Below are 26,993 nucleotides of genomic sequence, written 5' to 3'. Positions count from 1 at the left end.
CTACTCTTACTTGAGTAAATTTTTTGGCTACTCCACCCACCTCTGCTACATATATACTGTAAGTATTTTTATGTAAATTTAGACTTTGACAGTGAAATCAGATTTACGCGGAAATTCGGGTTACGTTGCCAGCGTAGGAGCAAAACTCGTTTGGAACTGGAGCACTCAGATTCTTTGGGCAGTGCCCAAGCAACAACCATGAATACGATATTACTGATGAGTGAGGGAGAGTGAATTTCATTGCACTTCAAGTCATTAATCAGAGTTTTGTAAATACTAAAGATAAGGTATAAAAAGATTCCCAGGCCTCCCAGAGGTCAAACATTCAGAGGATGACACTTGCTGCTCAGACAAATTCCACACATAGCAAGACTGATGGTTCGGGGGAGAGGGGAGCAGTATTTTAAGGAAACCAGCTGGCATTCCTTGGTAGAAAAGAGGAACAACAAGAATGAATGAATGCAATTTGCAATTGTGAAAAGATTTATTTGCATTATTAAAAAGTCTATATAGTCAATAGTCTATAGTCAAGCTTCAAACTACGATATTAAAGCTGTACTATTAGTACGAGAAAAAAGTTGCACTGTTAGTACGGGAATAAAGTCGTATTATTACATATGGTTAATGTAGCTGAATTAGCTACTTACTTAACGTAGCACTTCGCCACCTCGTTAAATTCACCAATATTGAGAGAATCTCGTAAGGCTGTATTTTATAATCACAAATAAGGAAATGCTTATCTTTTGGCTCATCTACATCAAATTACAATCAATAGGAGGATTTACAGTGGTACCTCTACTCGAGCCGGGCGGTATACCGAAAATTTACCGTTACCGAAATTCTTCAAAATTGACCCATGTAATTTTGACTAGAGCTGAAACGAATACTCAAGCAACTCGAGTAACTCGAGTTTAAAAACTGATCCGAGTAGTTTTATTCACCTCGAGTAATCGTTTATTTTGACAGCTCTAAGCATCATGTTTTGCTCGGACTACTTTTAATGCGGGACAACGCGCTGATGTCACGTGCGTAGAGGAAGAAGCAAAAAAAAAACTTACTGCAGCCGACAACCGCTACAAACGACGCCGACGTTGCTAAATACTAGCCCGCACATGCTACATTAGTTGCAGCTAGCGTCTGGTGAGTCTCATAGAGATCACATGTATGTTGAACTAGATGCGCAATGACAGACTAGGCCGCGTCTGGGCAGCGTTAGCAAACAGCCGCCATCTTAAAGCAGTAGAACGCTAAGCGCTAATAAAGAGCGCTAAGCGCTAATATATAAGATTAACGTTAATGTCACTACTAGCTCATCTTACGTTAGCCCTGCGGAGGGCTAGGTTTCAATCAATTAAAACCACTTTCGATGCGTGGCTAACGTGTCTTACATACAGGCTTTAACATAACATAGCGTTGTGGAGTGATAAGGGTGTCAAATAAAAACTCAATAATGCTAACTATCAATTTTAGCTCAGTAGTCATTGCTGGATAAAACACCAAGTAGCACTAGTCCCTAATGTGCTCCAATACAGCCTGTATCATACATTTATTTTGAACAGTGCAAAAACTCAAAATCCTATCAGGCCCTTAACTAGAACTTAAAAATGGCTTGACACAAATAGAAATTCAATTGAAAAACGTGGGGGAAAATCCTAACTTTTAAGTGATGTCTGTTATCAAGCGTAAAGGCATTTTTAGGTGTGTGTATATATATATATATATATACATATATATATTTTTTTAAAATAAGATCTAAAGGTTTTTTGAGTGAAAGCAGTGAATTAGTCTTTTTTTTAAATTCTAGTTACATCTGAGATGCAATTGTTCGCTGTTTTCAACAATATACATAAAAAATAAAGACATTGATTGACTGAAAATGATCAAATGTCTTGTTTTCTCATGTATATCTATAATTGCTCTTCACCTAAAAATATATTTGTTTTATCCGATTACTCGATTAATCGATAGAATTTTCAGTCGATTACTCGATTACTAAAGTATTCGATAGCTACAGCCCTAATTTTGACCACGACGGTTAGGGGTGTTACACAAAAATCTCAGTTCGGTACGTACCTCGGTTTTGAGGTCACGGTTCGGTTCATTTTCGGTACAATAAGAAAACAAAATGCAAAATATAAATGTGCTAGTTGTTTATTACACACTTTTGTGCTTTCAACAATAGGAACATTAGCCTATACAAAGCTAGGATTCTGCTCAAAAAGTAGCGGGTATTTAAAGATAATAATCCAAAAACAATTTGCCTTTCAGACCCCACATATTGGTCAACTTTCTTTCTGAAAGAAGAAAAAAGACAAGTCCTGTGCTAAAGAGAAAAGCAATCCCAATGACAAAGATTTTAACATGTATTTTAATTTACAAATGAAATGCCTCAATGAATCATTTTTTTTTCTTATGAACGGTTTTCAAAAGCTTTATTGGTGGATTTTCTCAAGTTAAAGCACCACACAGAAATTAATAAATTTAATTGTGTAAGCAGGATCTGTATTATTCTTATTATTTAATTACAGGTGTTTTAGCTCATTTCAATTTATTTTATTTAAATGGGCTATTATTTATTTTATTATGTGTTTATATTTTACAAATGTGATGTAGTATTCATTTATATTGTATATTTTATGTTGTATAACTTGAGTTCCTATGTGAATATTAGTTCCTACTTGTTTTGTTGTGGTGGGAGGGTTTTGTATTGAACACGGGGCCGTGTTGGTTATTATTATAGCAGAGAAGACAGCAGTAAAGCAACAAAGACAAGTCAACTGTGCCCCGATCTACCACTCAAGAGATCTGATGGGACTCAAAAAGTGGGTTACGATTGCATATTAGTTTGAAAATCGACCGGATCCACCGTATTTTTACACGAGTGACTTCCGGTCTGCCCGATCCTAGCTACCGGTAGTAGTATTGACACAGGAGGGTCGCGTCTCGCGTCAAATAATAAACTCTGCCGTTCTTTTCACGTGCGTCGTGCTGACCCGCTTCTAGGACGCGACTGACACGCGGCCGCACTGCGACTGGTGTGCATTGGCTGATTGACTTTAAAGCCTGCGTTCTCGCGGCGGCAACATTGTTGCGCCGCTGACGTTTCTGGGTTATACTGTCCTACCGTGTTGGTCATCATTATAGTAGAGAAGACAGAGTAAATATAATCTACACAAAGAAACTGTAACCCGATCGACTCACAGCCTCGAAAAGTAAGGGTTACATTACGTCAAACTCGTTCGGTACGCCTCCATTCCGAACCGAGCATCACGTACCGAAACGGTTCAGTACAAATACATGTACCATTACACCCTTAATGACGGTAAATTTGGTAATTTAATAAAACAAGAAAATATAGTCTTTTCCTCCTGTTTTGACTCTGTGTTGTTCGGCTATGTTCGTTCCCCTTTAAGAAAGCAGTCAGTGTGCTTACGTATGAAATCATGTGGTAACATTAGAGGCTAACGCTATAAAATGAACGTGATTGAGTCGGATAGCGGCTCTCACCTTGTCAAAACGGCTTAAATTAATGAGTGGATTGGGCACGGACTGCATCTAGCAATTAGTATGTTGCGTTATTTTTTATCTGTGCCTGTGTGCGTGATTTCTTTGGTATCTTTTATGTAGGGCTGTCCCAAACGACTAATTTTCTCCCGATTAGTCAGCCGACTATTTTTACGATTAGTCGACTAATCTAATAATTAAAAAAATATATATATATATATTTTTTTGTTTTGTTTACTAATTTAGTAATGAAATTTTTGTTGACGCTTATCAATTCACAAAAAAACATACTGGAACACTTAAATTATTTATTAAAGTACAAATAAACACATAAATAACAATAATAAATCACAAATAAACAATGAGTTCAAATGCTGATAGAATTAACTAGTGTAGCATCCCGAATGAAAAGATGGTCTCTTAAACTGATGGTTTACAACTTTTATTCCATCCTTGATGTAATCACACCGTAAGAGCTACGGTGCACACAAATAAAACAACACAATTAGAAATTAACGAAAACTTTTCACCTTTTTCCTTTTAAACCTTATTTATATATCAATGAATTGCCTATATGAATTGCCTTTACCTTAATTTATTACCTTATCATTGACAATCTCTCCCTTGAGTGCAATCACTGTATATACTGTATATATTTATGACCTTTTAACCTTATATAATTTTCTATACCATAACATGAAATAAACCTTTCAGTTAGCATTAAGAACAATACTAATAGCACTTATAGGCCCAATGTCAATGAAACATTATTATTTAGTAAGGCGACAGCACCCTCTGGTGTACAAAAAATGAAAAAAAAAAAAAAAAATTACAAACGGTGACGGCGCTTGAGGTGTTTATTCACGGCCGACGTGCAGCCAAGCTTGGCATTGAAGAGACAGGACAGAAGAGTGTACCCTCCTTTGTTTCGTTGAAATAAGTCAATGTTTTGGACACTCTGGTGCGCTTTTTTGGCTTTGTGCCGCTTTCCCCGATTGCATACAGAGCATCCAACATTCTGAACTTTCCGCGCATATATTTTTTTAACCCTTCATTAACCGTCGACGGGATGTTGTGCTCGTCGACGGATTTACGTCATCGATGACGTCGACTATGTCGACTAGTCGGGACAGCTCTACTTTTATGAGAGTAAAGCATTCAGCATAAATTATAATGCAACAGTGAAGCCTATAATATGACCGTTTATTGGCCACAGATATTTGTCTGTATGTGCTTTATTCATTCTGTCATTACTGCCACGATAAAATCTGGTAAATAAATCAACGAGAAACAGTTCATTTGTATTTCACGCATTGATTCAAATTATATAACAGTCCGCTTGGGCGAATTTATCGTCATTTATCGTTATCGAGGTAGATCTGCTCAATTTACCGTGATAACGTACTTTAGGCCATATCGCACAGCTCTAACCTCTACATACGAATTTAATTCGTTCCAGACCTCATTTGTAAATTGAAATGGTCGTATGTCGAGCGGGATTTTCCCATACGAATACATTATACAGTGATCCATTGCTACTTCGCGCTTCAAACTTCGCGCCCTCAGTCAATCGTGGATTTTTTTTCAATTAAAATAAATAAATACAGTGGTACCTCGACATATGATCGCATCGACCTACGATCCTTTCGACTTCAGACGTAAAATTTGACTCGTCATTTGTCTCGACATACTGTACAGTATGACGACATGCTCGAAATATGACAGCGTTGCAATTTCTTTGTTTTCTCGCAAGACAGCAGCATGGGAGATTTTCTTGTGACAGAAATTAACATGGGTCTCAAAGAAGGTTAGTGCAGGTGGTGAAATGGCATTCTGTAAACACATATAAATGCTGCATGTTTGTTTGGATTTGTCATGCCTGAAGGGTAAATAAATAAATGAATAAATCAAATCATATCAATGATTTTGATCAGCTCTTTTCGGCAAAAATTACGTTGGGTTTCTCACGTTTTTCATATTTGTTGTTGCAACAGGCCTAGGCATCACTATGGCTAACTGAGTGGTAGTTTTGCCTAGTCTTGAATGATAATATTTTCGAAAACGTACGAAGGACTTGAGAGGAATCTAGTGTTCGTCATACTTATCCTGGATGACTGCGGCAGGAATAAATTAATACGCATTACTGTCATGTAATTCAGATTTTCTCTCACCGTCATGTCCAGAGTTGAGAAGATGCTCCCCTAGGTCGCAGCCAAACACCCTCTCCCGGAGGATGCCTCTCTGTTTCAACTTCTGCTTGGTGGGTCTGGACTTCATGAAGGAGCGCAAGAAGGTAATCAGCTTGCCATGCTTCTTAGACACTATGAACAGAAGGCAGGGAGGACATTGTACATAAGCTCAACTTGGTTTTGGAACTACTTGCATGTTGCATTTTAGGCTTAGAAAATATAGAAAAATTAGCTAATGGGAGTGTATGTTCACTAGTAAAGGCTTAAGCCTGAGTTATGCTTCTGCAATGCGGTGACGGCGTGGCAACGATGTAGACCTTACGGCATCAATGAGCATTTGATAGTTCTGCGGCAATGGAACGCGTTGCTCTGTAATTCAACACCAAGCCACAAGAGGGTTATGGCATTGTGTTATTACGGTTTTGGAGGACTCATGTCGACTTCCTCTAGTTTTCTCCTGGTTACGCAGCAATGTCAACGGAGATGGAACGCTTGAATGTGGATCTTCAGCTCATCAACATTGAACAACAAATGTTGATCATCCAAATGTTGAGGCGCAGGCGACGCTGAAGACGGTTGCGGAGGTGGTCTGCCCGACTGCTCAGAGACTGGCAGTCACATTACGAATTCTAGCCTCAGGTCGAAGCCAGCAAGCTGAGGCAGCTTTCTTCAAACTGACGTCGAGCAATGTGTCCAGCATTTTGTCTGAGATCTACAAAGCATTGTGGACAGCCCTCCGGCACGATTTTTTGCCATGTCGTCCAACCAGCCGGTGGGAAGCCATAAAAGATTTCTGGCGGCTATGGAACTTCCCAAACTGCATTGGAAGCTAATGGTAAACAGTTTATCATAAAAGCACCGAGGCACTCTCAATCAGTGATGATGTATCAAGTGTTTAAACTGTCTGTTGTTGAAAACTATACATCAGAACAACTCTTTTGACACCAAACCTGCGCTTTATTCTTCATATATTAGAATTGCAAAATGTAAATAAGTCACAGGCTCAAATCAAACATATGTACAAAATAAACGATGAAGTGCACCAAACAAAAATACGACACAGTGATAAAAAAAAAAAAGCTGTCAGTTTTTGGCCGCCTGGGTCACCACTTTGTGTAGCCATTCGGACTCGAACACACACGTACTTGCCTCGGAGGTTCTTCCATTTTTTTATGCATTCGCTGACCTCCAGCCCCGTATTTTCAGCAATCTCCTTTCACGAATTGCTTGCCATTTGTCAATCTTTATAATGCCTTGACGAAACATTGTACAGGTGGTCGTACTTGCGGACCTCTTCGATGATCCTCTCGTCAGCTTGGTGCAATTTTGAGTGTGGCACAAAAATGATTGTAAATGGTAGCGATTTCGCGCTGAACCGGAAACAACAGTCTGAGACGACCAATCACAGCCATTTGCGTCATGTCACCACGCGTTGACGTGACGCGTAGTGAGAATTTGATGGTGGAGCAGGTCAAAACTACGGCGGAGGTTCGTAAATCTGGCTCGCCTTGATGCCATTGGTCTTCAGCAGAAGCATAACTCAGCCTTTACAGTTAACTGTGTGTTGAACATTGAAAATGGCAGTATCTTATTTTTATTAGAAAAAGTTACCAAAGTTGCCACCTGGTGAGTGCTACCTGACTTTTAACTGTTACCTCAGTCGATCTCTACCAAAAAGGGTGTGTTGCCTATTTTTGCAAATAAACTGTGACTTAAAGAATAACAAAACAGAAATTCACAAGTTTTCACTTTAATAAGATTTACTTTTTAGTTTAGCCAATTGACCAAACTTTAACCGAACCCACACCGAACCGTGACACCCGTACCGACCTGTGACTTATTAATAAAATTGTCAATACTGCAAAAAAACAACAGTTGGTTGAGGAAGCTTTGTTTACTCAAGTGAAGCTAATAACACCAGGCATGTTGCATTTATTTATCAAGACTAGCTGAAAGACATAAGAAAGAGAAGCCAAATAGCAAGCGTCTGTCTCCAGGGGTCAGACGGAGACTCCATCTGCTTGATGTCAGGATAGATGACAGCCTGTTGGGTAGTAGTTTCACACTTCATCATCCAGCTGTGTAAAAGACATTTCATTTGAGGACTGCAATCTTTTTATTTTGCTCTTCTGTCTCTTCAATATTTATAGCTCCGACTTCTGCAGTGAAGAAGCTTTAATGAACAAGACTTCGAGTCAACCCAAGAACCACCACGGTACTTTACTGTAGACTGACTTTTTTTGACAGAAATGAACAGTTTCATTTTCCGTGATGAAAAGCTCTAACAGCTTTAGTGAGAAGCTTCTTGTCTCATGGCGGTCCTCTGCATTCAAGCTTTAACACAAACGCAAAACCTTCCGCAGAATTGATTAAAAATTTCCAAGAATGCTGGGATGTGACAATATCGCGGCTAAAACTCAAGCTGGAAACAATTCACCCAGACCCGCAGAAAACAATACAAACACATGCCCCCCAAAAGTAAACCGACATTCATTTTTAAACTCAGTTAAGTGGTTTCTAATCAGATGGTATTTTTCCAACATAGTCATAAATCTTTGACATGTGGCCTCCTGGTGTGGGGTGGGGATCGAGATGATGATAGCTCAGGAAATTTAAGCCTGCAGCCCTGCCCTGGCATTTGAACATAAAACTGATAATATCCAGACAGGATAGAGCACAACAGAGCTGTAGCCTAAAGACCGCTGGCAGGTTTCAGTTGCGGCATTATGTGACAATTTTTTTCCTCACTGAGGCTTGGATATGATGAGTAGGGGGTGGGGGAACATGGACAAGAGGCCAAGCGTTACAGCAGAAAACAATTATCCACGTAATGGCAAATGTTCATTCTTTTCACTGCCTCAACCAAAAAGCCACAGCCCTGTCAATGTAATCAGAGGATTTTTTTTTAAAAGGAAGCAGTTGGGCAGGAAAATTCCAACTTCACAGCGGTGATGTTATGGAGCAGACACCATAGAGCAATAAAAAAGGCTTTGAGCCTGGGTAATATGATATATCTAGCCTACTGTGTACCACCTTACCCTGAATGCAAACAACACTCATCTTCAGTGAGCTATTTCTATTCACTTAATCTGAAACCCCCTCTGGATTCAACAATTCTGCACACCCAATAAGATGCTTGAGTGGGTAATTTTAACTTGAATTCTGAATTTGAATATTTTCACAACTGTCATTTAACTACTGTATCAATACCGAAAATAGTAAATCATAATAACTTATTCTTCGGCCGCAGTTAAATAAGAGAGGGCAAGGTTTGTTTATCTCATCGGGAACCTCAGAAACCATTGGAAACAATAGTGTTAACTGGGGATGTTCCCGATCTGATCAAGTAATTTTCAAGGGATCGGGTAAAAAAAAAAAAAAGAATGGGTTTGTAAAATGTATTTATTTATTCCCTTTCTTCATACATGTACTTGTATAAGGTGGGGCAGAGCAACTTGCTTATTTAAATTTGGCGCCCTGAAGAAATGGATGCTCTGAGAATGGTAGGGATGGACTTATATGAGAGAATGGGGCTTAAAGTTTGGTTCTGAGCGTGCATTATTAATTTTGTTTTTCAGGAACCCCAGTGAGCGTCATTGAGTAGACGAAGTTGGAACACGTTTTTGCTGCTGAGGCATTTTTTTTTTTACAAGCGGTCGCTGAATCATCGCAACACAACGATCATTCCAAACACATTTCAATATTACCCCCATTACGGGCGAAGGTTTGAATAGGGACGGTAGGGACAAAACACTACCAACTTTTCAGGATGCTCAAATAGTCCCTACCAACTTTTAAGCAACTTTATTTGCATATATATATAATGTGTTCAGTTATATAGGTCATTTAGATTGTCTTCCCATATGTTGTACCGATAGAATTGACCCTACCATTATTAAGTTCATTATTTTCCAGACTTACATTTACCCGTTTTACATTTGCTGAATGAGCCAGTCCGTTTTTTTCGTCAAACGCATGTTTGATTGGCTGATGACTTGATCATTGATTGTATGTATGTACTTTTAATAAGGGGATGGGTGCAACACCTAACCTCACAAAGAGATATCCTCCAAACCATTTTTTGTGTTAGATGTAGGGCTGTCAAACGATTAAAATTTTTTAACCGCGTTAATCACAGCTTAAAAATTAATTGTAATTAATCGCAATTCAAACCATCTCTAAAATATGCCATATTTTTCTGTAAATTATTGTTGGAATGGAAAGATAAGTAAAGTAGTGATTGAAAATACACCACAAGGTGTCAATGGCGAGTTTTAAATTAGAGATCTAGCCAAGGCAAAGTCTGAGTAAGTTTGATTTGTATTTTGCATAGCTATTTTGATTAGGAATGCCAGTTCTCTTTGCATTGAGCGCTTTTCTTTTTGTGAACATTATCTTTTTGAGAGATAGGAATATTATTTTTGTTGTGCTTTCACTAAATGCTAATGTAGTGACTTAACTTTTCTGCCCAAAATGCATGATGGGAAGTTGGCCAACCATGACTGTCAGTGGTGGCTGCAAATGGTATACAGTATGTTCTGCATTATGTTTAATTAAGCATTCTAAGGAACAGATCGTCTCCTGCGCCGCCCAAATGCATGCTGGGAAGTTGTGCAACCATGACTGTCAGTAGTGGCTGCAAATGGTATACAAGATGGTCTGTGTTGTGTTCAATTAAACTAGTTAAGAAAAAGATCATCTGATCGTCAATGAACATGTGTGTCCACTCGCATTTCTCTGCCTTTTCGCTTCCAATGTGCTAAAACGGCGTCATTGTAAACTGTTTGACACAACACATGAACGGGTCATTCCGTGCATGCGTTAATTGTGTCAAATATTTTAACGTGATTAATTTTTAAAATTACCGCCCGTTAACACAATAAATTTGACAGCCTTAGTTAGATAATATAAATGTATTTAAATACAGTATATATTTTTTTCACTATTTTGCACTGTTAGTGTACTGTATTTAACCTGTTTGGACCATGGTATGTTTAAAGGCTAAAATGCCTATAATAATAATAATACATTTTATTTGAAGGCACCTCTCTGGCAATCAAGGTCGCCGTACAATGATAAAAAACCCCAAAACAAATTAACGACAGAAAACAGTAAAAATTACGTATACAACTTTTAAGGCAAATTTAAAATACTACCAAAAAAAAAAAAATTCTGATAAAAATTAGCAGAAAAATAAAACACAAAGAAATTAGGGATTGTTTTGGATAGGCGAGTTTGAACAGGTGTGTTTTAAGTTTGAATTTAAAAAAGGGGAGTGAGTCGGTGTTCCTATGACCATACCTGCTGGTTGTGTTGAAATGTCAAATATAAAACTATTCAGTCTTATTTTTTCTGTTGAATAAATATTATCAAGCTTGAAAACGGTTTGTCGAGCATGTTTGGTTGTCAATGGGACATCAATATTACAAATTTTCACAAAAGATTTTGGAATTTTTGTTGTTGTCTTTTTGGGTCCAAAATGTTGATAATAATTGGTCAGTGAAGAAAACAAAAGTTTGGACATGAAGTTTATTGTGTCCTGAAAAAGGGACCCGAGCAGGCCATTGTGAGCACATTTTTCTTTGAAATATAGAGCCCAACATCAAAGGTATGCAAATTCGGACAAAAGAGGCTCAGGCTGGTAGAGAAGTTTGTGTTATAATATGAGGAACCATTGGCCTGCTGATTAAATAAATAATGTTCGAGCGTAAAAAAATAACTAGAACCGTAATTTCCATTAGTTGCCTCAATACAACGAAGAATCATAAAACATTTCCTTCCGAATTTTGAAATACCAGTCAAATTCCCCAAACCGCTTTTTCCTTTCGCCGAAAAAAAGTGGTAATTATTGCCAACTTCGACACTGTGTGAGGTACAATTTGTGTCTAAATATTTGGTAAAACACACACCAGGACATCTTACCTTGCTTTTACTGTACAGTAGTATGAGTCGCCCCCGGCGCATATGCCAAATAAAGTCCAACTAATGTCCGCTCGTCTTTTTCTTCCACGGCCATAAAACTGCACCAAAGTGGACCACTCCAAATACAAACATCGAAAGGGAAGCGGATAGGTAATATTTGGCGACGGAAACGAGAATTAAGTGATAAAAAGAAAAGACGAGAAGAAAAGAGCAAAGCTGACTACTTTTTGCTCTGTCAGCTTCTTCGCTCACGCGCACACCTCCTCTTGCTCTTTAGCATTGGTTTACATACAGACTCGTGCTGCATTCAAGTACTATAAAATGTATGGGACGTTTCACTCTTCAACTTTGGGATACGTTATTTCTGAATTATCGTGAACAACGACGCCAGAAATAACATTTAATCACCACGTGCAAGGGCTGTCTGGGTTTTTTCGTCTGCCATAACAGTAATGAATGACCTTGTGGGTGTATCAGTGCAATGTACATACTACATACACGTGCATATGCATAACCTATATGATTACATAGTACTTCGGTCTGAAAGTCACAGTTAGCAATTTACAGTCGGCACAGTAAAGGAAAATTTAAATAAAAAATATATATGTATACATACACATATATTTTCTTTGTAAAAACAAAAATAAATATTTTGAGCTTATATCTATTCCAGCTTCTCTTTAGGAACTGCTGAAGACACACCAATTTGAATAATGAATAATTATGCTTTACAAAACAATGATTACTTAACCCTGTATAAGGCAAGTGACTATTTTTGGTAATTAAGAAAAAAACCTCCGTCCACATACGTGCATGGACCTCCAAATGTTGGGTTATGTAGGCCACAATAACAAATGCAAGTGTGCCTACATAACCCAAAATATTATATCCACAATGTTAATATTAGGGCTGTCAAATTTATCACGTTAACGGGTGGCAATTAATTTTTTAAATTAATCATGTTAAAACATTTGACGCAATTAACGCATGCACGGAATGACCCAATCATGCGTTGCCTCAAACAGTTTACAATGACGCCGTTTTAGCACATTGAGAGCGAAAAGGCAGAGAAATTGGAGTGGACACAGGCGTTGATTGGACCGCGCCGCTGAAGCTTTGGCAGCGACTACTAACAGTCATGGTTTTCCAACCTCCTATAATGCATTTGGGCAGAGAAAGAGACGATATTTTTCATAACACACTGAATTGAACACAACGCAGAACATATTATATACCATTTGCAGCCACTACTGATGGTCCTGGTTGCCCAACTTCCCATCATGCATTTGGGCGGAGCAGGAGACGTTCTTTTTCTTAACACGCCCAATTGAACACAACGCAGAACATACTGTATACCATTTGCAGCCACCACTGACAGTCATGGTTGCCCAACTTCCCTTCATGTATTTGGGTGAAACAGTTAAGTCGCTACAGTATCATTTTGTAAAAGCATAACAAAAATAACATTCCTATCTCTCAAAAAAAATAATGTTCACAAAATGAAAAGCGCTCAATGCAAAGAGAACTGGCATTCCCAATCAAAAAAGCTATGCAAAATACAAATAAAACCTACTCAGACTTTGCCTTGGCTAGAGCTCTAATTACAGTGCCCTCCATAACTATTGGCACCCCTGAAAAAGATGTGTTTTTTAGCTTCTAATATACAGTATATATTTTTTTATTTAAATAATATGGGACCTTAATGGAAAAAAAGAGAAAAATCCAACCTTCAATACAAGTGCATTCATTCAGTGGGGAAAAAAATCCCACATAAAGAAAAAATTATTTGACATCAAATAATGTGTGTCACAATTATTAGCACCCCTGGTGTTAATACTTTGTACAACCCTGGTCTGGGGACTGAGATGGAAGAGAAGAAGAGGAGCTTGATTTTGTCTCAGGAGAACCATTTCTGTGTAGATTTGGCCATATGTTTAGGGTCATTGTCTTGCTGAAAGACCCAGTGACGACCCATCTTCAGCTTGCGGGCAGAAGGCAACAGATTTTGATTGAAAATGTCCTGGTATTTCAAAGCATTCATGATGCCATGCACCCTAACAAGGTTCCCAGGGCCTTTGGAAGCGAAACAGCCCAACAGCATCACTGACCCACCCCCATACTTCACAGTGGGTATGAGGTGCTTTTCAGCATGCGCCAGACCCACTTAGAGTGCTTGTTGCCAAAAAGCTCAACCTTGGTCTCATCTGACCAAAGCACACGGTCCAAGTTGAAGCCTGGGACCGTGTGTATTTTTGTGTGCGTGCCCAATGAAGGGTTCATTAAAAGTGCCGAAACAGTTTTGTTTACATTATTTTTCATAACCTTCTGTGCAATTTTACCAGGTTTGCACAACCAGAATGTCCTTTTGCAATTTATTTTCACTGAATCCTTTTTTAAATCAAATCAGGACACATTTACATATACATTTAAAGGTACAACTTTCTCCCTCGTTTGGGTTACACTGTTTTGTGGGAATTACAGAAATTCCTGAAAGAACCAAATTAGTCATTAACAAGGTATGTTGACTTCAAATAAAGCTAAACTGATTTGTTGAGGCTTCAGAATCACAAGACTGCAGTCAAGACTCTTCCACTTCATGAGGCGTTCACTTTTGTACATTGCTTTAAAATTCCAACATTCCGGACAACCAAAAATGGACAAGTACTGTAGCTCATGTATGTACAGCAACTACATAACAATCGGCACATTAGAGTATTTCTCAGTGGCTTACAAAATTGGTGTCAAATCTAGATTTGGGACAAAATATAATAAGACGATATATATTGCGATACGAAATGTCATGATACGCATTGTGTAATAAAGACTAGAATAAGTATCAATGGGCTATATTGCTAAAATCATTTGTATTTTAGTCGATTCGATTTACTGACCGAGCAACTTTACCACGAGTAGTCACGAGCCACTTAGTGGCACTCATGAGGCAGGGAGGAACAATTCCTACTTATAATGTGTCAGCAGAAGAATAGGCATCCATCCCCTTCATGAAAAAATGACAAGTAGTAATAGGTCATTCAAACTCAGTTCCAAAATGAAAATAAAACAATCACATAACGTCATAGTAAATAGCATAAATAGCAATTAATAACACAACTGGAACAATAACTGAAGACAGAACATGAATTTAGAACATTACTGTATTTAGATCTGTAGCGCCGCATTGCATGCTGGAAGGCATGAGGCTACAGTAGTAACTCTTGTTGGACGACTACAGTGTTGACAGCAAGTGGCAGTAGAGGTTGTCTGTCTCCCCCAAGAGAAGCGAGAGATCAAATTGAGCAGTGATGGCTGTAGCGGTGCCACTAATAGCTGCCGTGTTCCTTGTTGAATTGCTCTGATTTGGAACTTATTTCCCTTGATATTATTGTGCAGCCATTGAGGTATGTTTTTGTAAGCAAATATGTCTATTGATTGACTTTATAGTGTTATTGTACGCTTTTGTCATTATTGTATTTTATTTTCTACTAGTGCGCTCATAGTTAGACGGTGACAAATTAATAAATGTCAGTTGTAAGAAGAATTATGGTGTGAGCAGTGTTACCAGAGGTAAAGTGCAGTGGTGTGAAAAAGTATCTGAACCTCCTGGAATTTCTGCATAAAATCACCATCAAATGTGATCTGATCTTTGTCAAAAATCACACAGATGTAAAAACATGATTAAGTCTATGAATCATTAACGGAAGAATAATTTCAAAAGTATATCAGGAAGTTTTGCAGGAAAACCTGAGGCCGTGTTTTAGACAGTTGAGCTAAAAAGAGGATGGATGCTGCAACAAGACAATGGTCCAAAACACAGAAGTAAATCAACTTCAGAATGGTTTCAGAAGAACAAAATACACATTCTGGAGTGGCCTAGTAAAAGTCTAGATTTGAACCCCATTGAGATGCTGTGGCATGACCTAAAGACAGTGATTCATAACTGAACTACAGCAGTTTTGTAGAGAAGAATGGGCCAAGATTAGTCCTGATTGATGTGCCAGACTGATCTGTAACTACAGGAAGTGTCTGGTTGAAGTTATTGCTGCCAAAGGAGGTCCACAAAATATTAAATGTGATGGTTCACTTGCCCCCCCGCCCCCCCGGCATTGTTTTCATACTATCCTTATTAAAATATGAAAACCTATAAATGTTTGGGTGGTTTTAAAGCACAGTTTTTTCATGTGTGGGATTTTGACAAAGATCAAATCACATTTGATGGAGATTTTATGCAGAAATGTGACAAATTCCAAAAGGTTCAGATACTTTTTTTTATACCACTGCAATATCTGTCTGTCTGTCTGTGTCTGTCTGTCAAGCTGTTATTTTTTTTACTTCATTTTATAAGTATGACATCTAACACGTTTTGGGATATTTAGGTATTTAGGGGTACTTAAAGGGTTAATTCCCTCTTACGCTGAAATTTGGGTTACATCGCCAGCGAGGAACGGAATTCATTCGTAACCCGGGGACTACCTGATATATACAGTATATATTTATATACACATTTATACAGTACATTTGGCCTGATTGTGTTTCGTTTTGAGTAACTGAAACAAAAACTTTTAATTACCTAGTTTATTTTTTAATATCGGCTCATGACCCTGGCATATCAAGTTGCATTGGACTGTGAGTTTAAGTGTATCATCCTATCCCTAGTCTAAACCGGTTGTCAGGGGGCACTGGGGTTGCAGGTTTTTGTTCAAAGCCAATATCAACTGATTAACACTTGTAAGACACCAGATTGGTGGAAAAAGTGCCTCTTGATCAGTCGGAATGAAAACTTACATCTCCTTTTAAGAATAGTTTGGGTCCCCCTGGTTTATAAGCACCGTATGCTGTGTATCAAAAAGGTCAATATTGGCTCATTCTTGTTCAAAATAGTAAAATGCCAAGATCATGTGGTGAACTTGCCAAAGAGAGTCTGCTTGTAAGTCACATTGTAAGGACAGTAAAGCAGAGGGGTGGAGCTGACCTTTGATACAAGTGTTCACTGCGTCATCAGCACACAAATGGGGCAAGAAGCCTTCTGCCATGTTGCCCAATAACACATTACTTGATGAGCAGAGTGCAATTCGGTGTTAAAGCATCATACAATTTCTTTATTTCTCACAAAAACTCTTTAAAAAGAACTTCCCTGCTTTGGCATATGGCATACCGGCCTCCACCTAACAGACGTTGTCGTTAAGGCTACTCATGTGGAAAGACAAGTTACACAAGGGACCTCAGAGAATTTCACAGGCCAGAACTAGAGCACCAGGAAATGAGCTAGGATACTAGGGAACTACAGGAACAAATCAGACCCTCAATCTCTCACACATTCTCGATCCAATCGCTTCCTCTCTCTTTCACATAACCAGCTGTTTGAGCTCATCAAGTATATGCTCAAACAGCTGCCCAAATCACAGGTCCCTAGATATGACAAAAGGGCGTGCAAATGAGGGGGTTGCTACATCTGGCTAAGGAACTGATAGGTAGGTCTATAATATGCATTTTTACTGTGAAGTTGTTAAATTCCACCGTAGCATTCATTATATATAATTTGAATCTGGATACAGTGACCCATTTTCTTTTTTAACACAGTAAACAGTTTGTATACAATTAATTTTCCTCATTTCACTGCGACATAGCCAGATCTGCGTAGTAGCGCGTTTAGGCATGTGCCAGTATGAGATTTTGACGGTACGATAACCGTGGGCAAAAATACCGCGGTTTCACGGTATCATGGTATTGAGATTATAGCTCTAAAATGTGTTATTTTGAGATGTATGGGTTAAAAAAAAATTTTTTTTTCCCCATTGAACAGGATTTTTTTTTTTTTCAGAACATAGTTGCAAATTGGGACAAGAATATATGCTTAAAACAAATTATCAATTAAAAAAAATATATATATTTTAAATAAAATTAAAATAAATATAACTTATAGACTGTACCCACAGCCACAGCTCAAGTTGCTCAAGATTAGAGCAAGAACAAAATAATTTCTATAAAAAAGTAAAAACACTTCTGAATAAAAAATTTTTTAAATTCTACTGCATGACTTTTTTTTGAGGGTGGAAAAGCTCAAGTGAAGTTTCGCCATTTTCAGCCACTGTGTCAGCTCTAGTCTACATGATGTCATGCCTATGTGTTAAAAACAAGGAATTCATAAGTTAATAGGTTAGTAAAAAATGTATAAGTTAGTCTAAAGTGTAAATATTTTTGTGGAAAGGTTTCATCTAAACAAACAAAAATAAAACATTGGGAGTGAGACCTCTCCTTGATCCAGCGAACGTGGATTTGTGCTTGAATTTGAAAGGAAAATGTGTTTTGTTTTTGGCGAACTTTTTCATGATGCTAATCTGTTGAAGCTACTCGCACATGGAAAAATACAATTGTACAACGTTTTAAATGTATTCATTTTGTATATTCCACTTACCACGATTTGAGAGCTCGATAAATGGAAGAAAAGTACGCCTTATGTTTGGAGTATTTGTTTTTGGGTTCACTGGCTGTCTAGCCGATAGTGTCACTTTCACACACAGCAACAAATGGGAGGGGGTGAGCGCTGCCGCGCCAAGCCACCTCTGGCTGCATTTTTGACACATGAAAAATAGCGAATACCGTACTACGGTCTGACGGAAAATTTTAGTGGTTTTGAAACCGCGACGTTTTCACACCACGGTAAACCGTGAAACCGGTAACCGGCACATGCCTAAACGTGTTACATTTACTTGAATAACATTTTCGTGTCACCCATGTGCGATGAGCTGCGCCTCTCCCTGATCACCAGAGTTTAAGATGAATTTTAAACTAGGCTGCGCTCCATCTTGCTTGTTTGGAAACATTGTAAGATTTGTTTTCTTATCTTGACAAGAGAGAATATGCAATGTTGCTTTAGCCTTTAAAGGGAACCTCAGACTTTTTAGACTTGTAGGCATTAATAAGCCACAATTGTTCTCTTTTACTAAAATATGTTATTAGAAACATATATTATTGCCATTGATTTAAAGATCTATAATATTTAGTACATGTTTTGACCTAAGGGGGGGCGCCATGTTTTACACAAGCAATGCACGCTTGGGCTGGACTGGGAGAATAGCTGTGCTAGCTAGCAAGCGAAGCTAGTATGATGATTGGCATGATTTTATCACATTCTGCTGCTGGTCAGATTTTTTTGTTACAGAGCTGTGGGATGAGTTCCCAACGTCGTACCTAAATTCAATTGCAGCTCATCAGCAGTGTGTTTCAACCGATCCTCGGCGGCTTGCTGAGAATTGACTTGCTGCCATTTGACAGTTTGTATATCCCTTCGTTGCTAGTTGCATCATTGCCTTGTTTTTTTTCCTGTTTGTCTGCCTCTCACAGCAGTTTTCATATTTTTTTTTCTTTCTGTTTTTAAATTGATCCCAACCTACTGTCACAGGCCCTTTTTGTGTCTCCCTTTTCTCTATCGCTTGTTTTTTTTTTAGTGTGTTTGTGTTCAATAAACCCTTTTACGTTATTGCTGTCTGCTTGCTGTCTGAAGTGAGCCGCGTTTTCTAATTCTGTGGTCAAGGCAGCTGCATGTTCTTTTCAGTTGCATTTCCCTTTCAGGTTTTACCCCACAGAGACAGAGAGCGTATGTGGGTTACGATTGCTTTATAAAGAAAATCATGACTAAAGTCAAGCGAAAGAATACTCCTGTGTTCCACGCGCTAGTCTGTCGCATGGGGAACACAGGTTCAAATCCAACTGAAGACCTTCATTCAATTGCTTTTGCTGCTCGTTTTGTAAAATATCAACAGTGCCTTTCACTTATACACTCGCGTTCAAACTGGAAGGGCAGAACCGACGACATGTTTAAGTAACTAAAAAGTGACAGGTATTGTTTTTTTTTTGACTCTGTGCTAGCCGAGCAGTGCCACCCAGTGACGTCACTGCACAGAGTGCATTGCGTCGTCAGCAACAATGGCAACCTACTAGTTAAATTTTACAAATTTTATCAAAACGAAAACATTAAGAGGGGTTTTAATATCAATTTTCTATAACACATACTAACATTTATCTTTTAAGAATTATATGTCTTTCAAACCGTGGTACCCTTTAAAGGTCTGTGCTGAATGATTATCTGACTCCAAATTTAATCCTAGCGTTAGCGTTAGCATCAGCTTCTGAATGGCGAGCATTCTCTTAAAACACTGGCCAGTCTAAAGCAGAGCCACTTGGCTTTTCTGGTCAGTAAGTCTAGAGGAAGTTAAACGCTTGGACAACTTTTTTTTTTTTTTTTTTACATACAGTTCGTGGCTTCTAAGTAGGTTTAACTGAAAATAATGTACTGCTTTTCCGGTTGCGTGTGTATTATCACCACAAAGTTGGCGTTGTCCTTGTAGACGCCATTATATGTGCTTGTCTGCCTATGTTCATTCAAAATTGTTGGAAACCTTTATTTATTTTTGGACTAAAACTTTGAATTTGAATTTTGCAGACGAAAATATTTATATATATATATGGTTGACTAAAACTAGAGGAAATTTGAGTGAGATTTTGTCGACTAAAACTAGACAAATACGAAAACATTTTGAAATGACTGAAATATGACTTACAGTAAAAAGTATTTTCGTCCAAAAGACTGAAACACAATTAAAAGGGCTGTAAAAAACAACACTGGTCAAATGAACACACACAAGCTTGCAATCGGAAGTCCTATGATCAGGCCGGCCTGTTCAATCACATGGCGTCTTTAATGCGACGTAAAAAATAAACTATTTCACATACAGAGCTGCCGTCAACATTACTCGGAAGTGGATTTCAACCTTTCTCCCATGTTCTCTCCATGAAATGTTCTCTCCACTCTCTCACTCATGCACTTTGGACAGGTAATGTTTCATTTCTGTAGATTTTTCTAGTCATCACTCGATTTTTTTGTTGTTTCTTGGCCTAATTCAGTCATGCAGTTCAAAACGAGACGTGATGAGACAAAAAAAACAACAACAAAAAACAGGCATTGTAAGCAATTACTCATTTCTTGAGTGGTCTTTTCACAGAATACTATTTTCTTTTTTTCTTGTAAATTTTTTGAGTCACTACTTTTACTCGAGTTATATGCTTTAGAAGTAACGCTACAGGCTGCTCTACCCACCTCTGGGCATAGCAATTGTTAAGAAAGTGCAGATAGGATTTAAGTAAGACAGTATGTCTTTTTTCCAATGCGTGTCCTTCCCAACAGGAATGTGCTGTTTTAGTCGCCATGGAGAGTGAGACAGCGATTCATACTGTTGCAGGACAAAGCTTACCACTCAATGGATGGGTTTACAGACCCCCCTGGTTGTGAAAGGATTAAATAAATCAAGGCTAGCCAGGACCCAGAACGACGACGCCCCTCCCGTGGTCTTTCATTTTCGACAAAACAGACACGCACAAACACAGCTGGACCTTATCCAGACACAGGATACATTGAGCAGCTCTGAGAAATGCTCCAGTAACCTGGCTCACTCCTGCAATCATTTGCATATACCTTTAGGGAACAACATAAGAAAGATAATCCCGAGCAGGAGACAAAAGGTTGTTCTCTTTTGTGAAAATCCTGTAGCCGTATATTCAGCAACACTAAGGTTTTCTTTTCTTATCCCCAAATTGCATTCCATCTGATGCTCCCCGAGAAAAATTACTTGGACAAACTTGAAACAATTATGCAAACGAGATCAGTTTTGTATGCAACTAAAATGCAAATATGGCTATATTTACATTTTCGCTCTTTTCATATACATACTGTATTGGGTTGTTATAAAACAACCAGATGGAGTGACAAGCTTAACTATGCACTAAATACAAAACAGTTTGGAAGGTCACGAAATGAAGGACTCTGAATAATTTGTCTACCTGCATCAGTGGTGGAATGTAACAAAGTAAAAGTACTTTGTTGCTGTACTTAAGTACATTTTTGTGTATTTGTCAACTATACCGTCATTGAGCACTAGAGGCAGCAACACAAGTACAGGCAATATTATGGAGATGAACAAGATATTGACCAATAAAAACCAACAGTGAGAGGACCGTGCCTTCAGATTGGTGCTGCACACTCTTGTGCAGGCGGTATGCACCTGATAGTTGCTTGAAATCTGCCATTAATCTAAACTTTGGAGGTTTTTTTTTTTAGCTTGTTTTTTCTCCATTCTGCAGTTTTAAATAAAATTGTGCAGTCAATGAAATTTCTGTTTCTTTGAATATTGGCTCAGATCTCTGTGCGCGTCATATACATTTCACATTTTTGAAAAAATACCTTTACTTTTTGCTTGCAAAGTAAATTTTAAAGCGAGTACTTTTGTACTTTTACAAGAGAAGGGATCCACGGATAGAAAGACCTGTAGTTCTTGAAAGATAAACGTTATTATGAGTTAAAATAATTTGATATTGAAACCCCTCTTGATGTTTTAGTTTTTATACAATTTGTAAAATTAGTGTAACTAGTAGGTCGCCATTGTTGTTGACATCGCAGGGCGGTGACTAGGGATGCAATGATACAGTTAAGTCACAGTTCGGTACAATTTTCGATTTGAGGGACACGATTTTCGATTCGATTCAAAACATTTAATGCTCCGAAACAAAAAAATACAAGTGTTATTTTATCTTATTTTGCTAACAAGCAAAAAAAAAAACAATGCCATCACATAAACATGAATTATAATGCATAATATTTTTGTGCTTTCTTCTTACTGATCTTAAGAAATTTTGTATGAAAATGCTGAGAACAATCTTCACTGTTTGTAAAGTGAGGCGGGGCACACTGTTGATTGCTACAGCTCTCTTAGCAGCTATGTTTACCACATGATCAAAACATCCTATTTGTTGTCCAAGTCCATCTGTGTTAGGTACTGAATTAACAATATTTGTCGCATTATCTAGTCACTGGTACGGATTGATTTGGCCTGCTTAACTTCAACTAAGTCATGGCGGTTTTTAATTTACCTATGTAGTATATGCGTCCTATGATCACTCTGGGAGTGATCATCTGGGGGTTTTGGGGGAGGAGTGGAGGGGGGGCTCCTAGCGGGGTTTAGCCTTCTCACAGCTTTTTTTTTTTTTTTTTTTTTTTTTTTTTTTAACAAGGCAAAGATGCGCCGGACATTATAGCAAGAGAGACCGCAGAAAGAAGTTCGGAAAATGCGTACATTTTGGGAGCTTTTTCAATTGGATCGAATGTTGTTGCATATTGAATCGAAGTGGACATATCGAACGGTTCAATATAAAACCGAGTATTGTTGCATCCTTAGCAGCGACGTCACATGGTTACACTGTTGGGCTTCCAGAGTATGACTCTAGCGACATAAAAATGTCTTCTGTTCAACCCCTTTTAATTTGAACCCGAGAGGAACATTAATGAGCATGACAGCACTGTCGATATTTTACAACTCGAGCACCAAAAGCAAAATGAACAGGAAAGACGGGATGAGACGAGAAGAGCGTAGGACAAAACCGGTGTTCTGCCAAAATGTGCTATACCGTCGAAACGTCTACAGGAGGCGAATTTGAGAGCCAAAGTACTACCGTGCACTTTCAGCTTGTTTTGTTTAGATGCATACGGACAGAATATACTAAAGATGCCTTAAGAAAATACTTAAACGTAGTGTAAGGGTGGTTTCAATACGCTACATGGCTACTGGGGTCAACAATCCTACTTTAAAGCCACCACAAGAAAACACAATATTTATAAGTATGAGAGGTAAGCATATGCAAGAAGTATTTTGAGGCAATGAAAAGGTAATAAAAAACTCAATAAAAACACAAATAGCAAGTACTTGTCGCTTTTAACCGATGAGCGCATGTGTTGGACGTCTTGTCGCGTGGAAGGAATTGCAGTAACCCAGTAGTATTCGTTGAGTGACAGTGACAATCTATTTTATCACCCTGAGTGTCCATTGCGCGCTTAAAACATAGCGCCCTCCGTAGGTCAAAACATGTCCTAAATATTATAGATTTTTAAATCAATGGCAATATTTTATGTGTTTCTAATAACATATTTACATAACAAACTGTAACATAAAACATAATAATAACATAATAACATAAAAGAGAACAATTGTAACTTATCACAGCCCACAAGTCTTTAAGTCCGAGGTTCCCTTTAAGTAATTTTTTCGCCCCTGCATCATATGTGACTGTGCAACACTGCCACAATGCTGTTGTTTTGGCAACTATTTAATTTGTTTAAACAGCTCTTTTGTTGCGTAACATATATGCTAGTGACTGTGTTTTAGCTACTTGGCGGCAAATCATGGATGATTTCCCCCTAAAAATTCCATTTATAGTCCAATCCGACTTATCTATGCTTTTCTGTTGTAAAGAGGCAACTTATCTATGCTTTTCTGTTGTAAAGAGGCATTTTTTTATTAATTTGACCTATATTCTAGAGCAGTGGTTCTTAGCCTTGCTAAAGGTACCGAACCCCACAAGTTTCACATGTGGATTCACCGAACCCTTTGGAATTAGAAAAAAAAAGTTGTTTTTTTTGCAAATTTAAAACCAATATATCTAAGCCAGGAAGCTAGCAAATTCATGTTTAAAATTCTTCTCATTTTGACAGCATGTTTTATAAACAGGTCAAAATTTGAGACCACACTGCCCATTGGTCTGTTGTATTCCATCATACCAGGTCGAGTCAACCTTCCACTGAGCAAACTAGTTCCTCATCCCATCAGATGGAGGACAAGCAGTCAAAAGAAATTGATTAAGCTTATGAATTGGAAACAAAACAGTCCAAAACCTGGTCTAAAAAGCTACTTTGCCTAGATTTAATCAGCGTACAAAAATAGGACTTTGCGTTTCTTTACCTTAGCCGAGACTTACTCACAGAACCCCTGGGGTTAGATCGAACCCAGGTTAAGAACCACTGTTCTAGAGCGATGTATAGTCCATCAAATATGGTAATTGCCTTTTTATTATTGTACTGTACAGTGTTTCTACTATTTTATACATCTAAAGTGGTACTTCTACTCACGAATGTCTCTACGTCTAGAATTTCCAGGTTAAGACACACCTCAAATACAAAAGAAATTTCAGGATACGAAAGGCAAAAATACATTATGGCTGGCACTCGCAGCTCCCAGAGTTTACTGAATGCATAGACTTCATAATGGTACTGACGGGTCAGCCACTGCGCAACGGCTTCATGTAGGGGGCTGTCTTACAGTCCACTTCAGTTATTCGCAGTTGGTCGCAGTTAGTCAACACATGCAGGGATACAACGCCGGATTTAGATTGAAAAAGTATGAAAGCTGTCCCGCATACAAACAGGAATGATTGTCTCAGGAGTGATTTGTTCGAGGATTCAAGGTAATTATTCTATTTTTCGTACCATGTATGCATTTTGAAACGTTGTGAAAAAAAATCAAAGAAATATAAGAAATTAAGCCGCTACAGCATTGGCATTACACTTCACAATATTTACGTAAAACAAGTGCTAACTGCACACTTTTGTTTTTTTGCTTTTAACCAACAATCGAGACTGTTTTACATCCATATTTATAAAGAATTCAGGAATGTAAGCATTTATTTACAATAATTTTCAACGGAAAAAGCTTTTTGTTTACGTATGGCGGCCGCTAATTTCCTTACCGACTAGCCTTATAGTTCACAATATTTACGGAAAATAAATTCTACCTGCACGTTTTTTTTTGGGGGGGTTTTTTTTTTTTGCTTTTAACCATGGATCAAGACTGTTTTATTTCCATATCTATAAAGAAGTCAGGGTTTTAAGCATTTATTCAAAAGAATTTTCAACGGTAAAAACTAAACAGCTCTTTGTTTACATACGGCGCCCTTTTCGCCCTTCGTGTTCCGACAACTTTACATGAGTGTAGTAACTTTTATTCTTTACGGTCTTCTTGGTTTTTTACATGATTCACAACTCTGATTTTATGTTTATCGTGCAATAATATAATTGTAATATGTATTTGTTACATGTTTTGATGCATTCTAAAAGATTTATGTCTGAATTTTGGGGGGCTTGGAACAGATTATGGCATTTACATGGAAAACACGTCTCTATTTACAGAATTTTCAAGTTACGAAACAATTTCCAGAACCAATTAATTTCATAAGTAGTCGGGCATGGTAAAACCACAATTAAACTATGTCTGTAAATAACATAATTTATAATAGAAACTGAGCTAAGAACCGACTAATTCAAAATACATTCTTCAGAGGTCAACGAGTGTTATACAATGAATTGTGGTCAAATATACAGTTCCCACTTTTTTCCCCCGCCCAACTTTCATACAAACTGTTTTGAAAGTAGCAAAATACAAACATTACTGTGGGTTTGGAGTTATTTTATCTCCAGCACACCAAAAGGTGTGCAAAACCAAAACTTTTTCTACCTGAACTTAGGCTGTAGTGGTTAAGCGGGTCGGCCACCCATGCACTGTCCTGTATTACACTCTCCATCTCCAAATCTGCATGCATCCGGATGGACAGATCGGCCAACAGAAAGATGAATGGATGGATGGACGAATGGAGACATGAGAGAAGCAGCATAGGGAGAAAAAAAGTTAGAAAAAAAAAAAACGATTCTTTACTGAAGTCTATTATTACCACAATAAAACTATGTTTACAGTAATATTACAGCAATGTAACTGCATCTTGTATCATTTCAACACTGACAAACAAAATGCAACTAAATTATAGTGTATTATATAAGTACGCTAGTGAGGGAGGGATGCATGGAGCAGGTGATATAGTTGTATACCAACACGCACAGGGAGGGAAGAGACTCCATGAGGCAGGCGGCAGGCCAGAGCACGGCGACGCTGAGGCAGAGGAGTCAGAGTCAAATGCAACACATCAAGACACATGCAAGTACATTCAGTTTAACCGTGTGGCGATGAGACAACAGTATCAAAGACGCATTACAGCTGTGAGAATAAGCAATGCAGGTTGTAACAGTGTGAGTCTAGCAACCAGAGGTGGGTAGAGTAGCCAAACATTTTACTCAAGTAAGACTAGCGCTACCTCAGAATGATATTATTCAAGTGAAAGCGGTCATCCAAAATTCATTACGTATTTGGTGAAAAGAATATTCAAGTCATGAGTAGCTTCTTACAATGTCAGATATTTTTTTTAAACAATGGTATATTTTTTATAGCTATATAAACTGTTAATATTATACAGTACATATTACATGACCGTATTATGCCCAAAAAATACACAAAAATAATCGAATTCGAAATACAAAACTCTATAAAAAATTAGGGATGTCCCAATCCGATCACGTGATGGGAAATCGGGCTGACTTTTTAGGGGATCGGAATTGGGCGAAAAGGATCTGGGTTTTAATTAAAAATATATGGCTGAAAACACAGACAAGACTGAAAAAGCAGTTTCTGCTCTTGCAACCCTCTATAAAATAAACTGATGTATTTTAAGCCA

General features: G+C 38.0%; 1 protein-coding gene across 5 annotated transcripts in view; it reads right to left on the bottom strand.

The window, feature by feature from the left end:
• Positions 1-26,993, bottom strand: part of arhgap32b (Rho GTPase activating protein 32b) — a 232,415-nt gene that overhangs the window by 36,550 nt on the left and 168,872 nt on the right. For 3 of the 5 annotated variants that reach the window (XM_057820954.1, XM_057820953.1, XM_057820956.1), the window contains 3 exons: positions 26,324-26,374; positions 25,946-26,020; positions 5,676-5,825 (listed from right to left, as the gene is read on the bottom strand). In XM_057820954.1, coding sequence (XP_057676937.1) covers positions 5,676-5,825; positions 25,946-26,020; positions 26,324-26,374 — 276 coding nt within the window. Of the gene's footprint in view, positions 1-5,675; positions 5,826-11,615; positions 12,622-25,945; positions 26,021-26,323; positions 26,375-26,993 lie in introns of those variants that run through there. The other 2 variants (XM_057820955.1, XM_057820957.1) reach the window with 2 other exon arrangements.

This window comes from Corythoichthys intestinalis, chromosome 18 (assembly GCF_030265065.1).
Source record: "Corythoichthys intestinalis isolate RoL2023-P3 chromosome 18, ASM3026506v1, whole genome shotgun sequence".
NCBI lineage: Eukaryota > Metazoa > Chordata > Actinopteri > Syngnathiformes > Syngnathidae > Corythoichthys > Corythoichthys intestinalis.
Note: the sequence above shows the minus strand (reverse complement) of the source record. Positions and strands in the feature narration are given on the sequence as shown.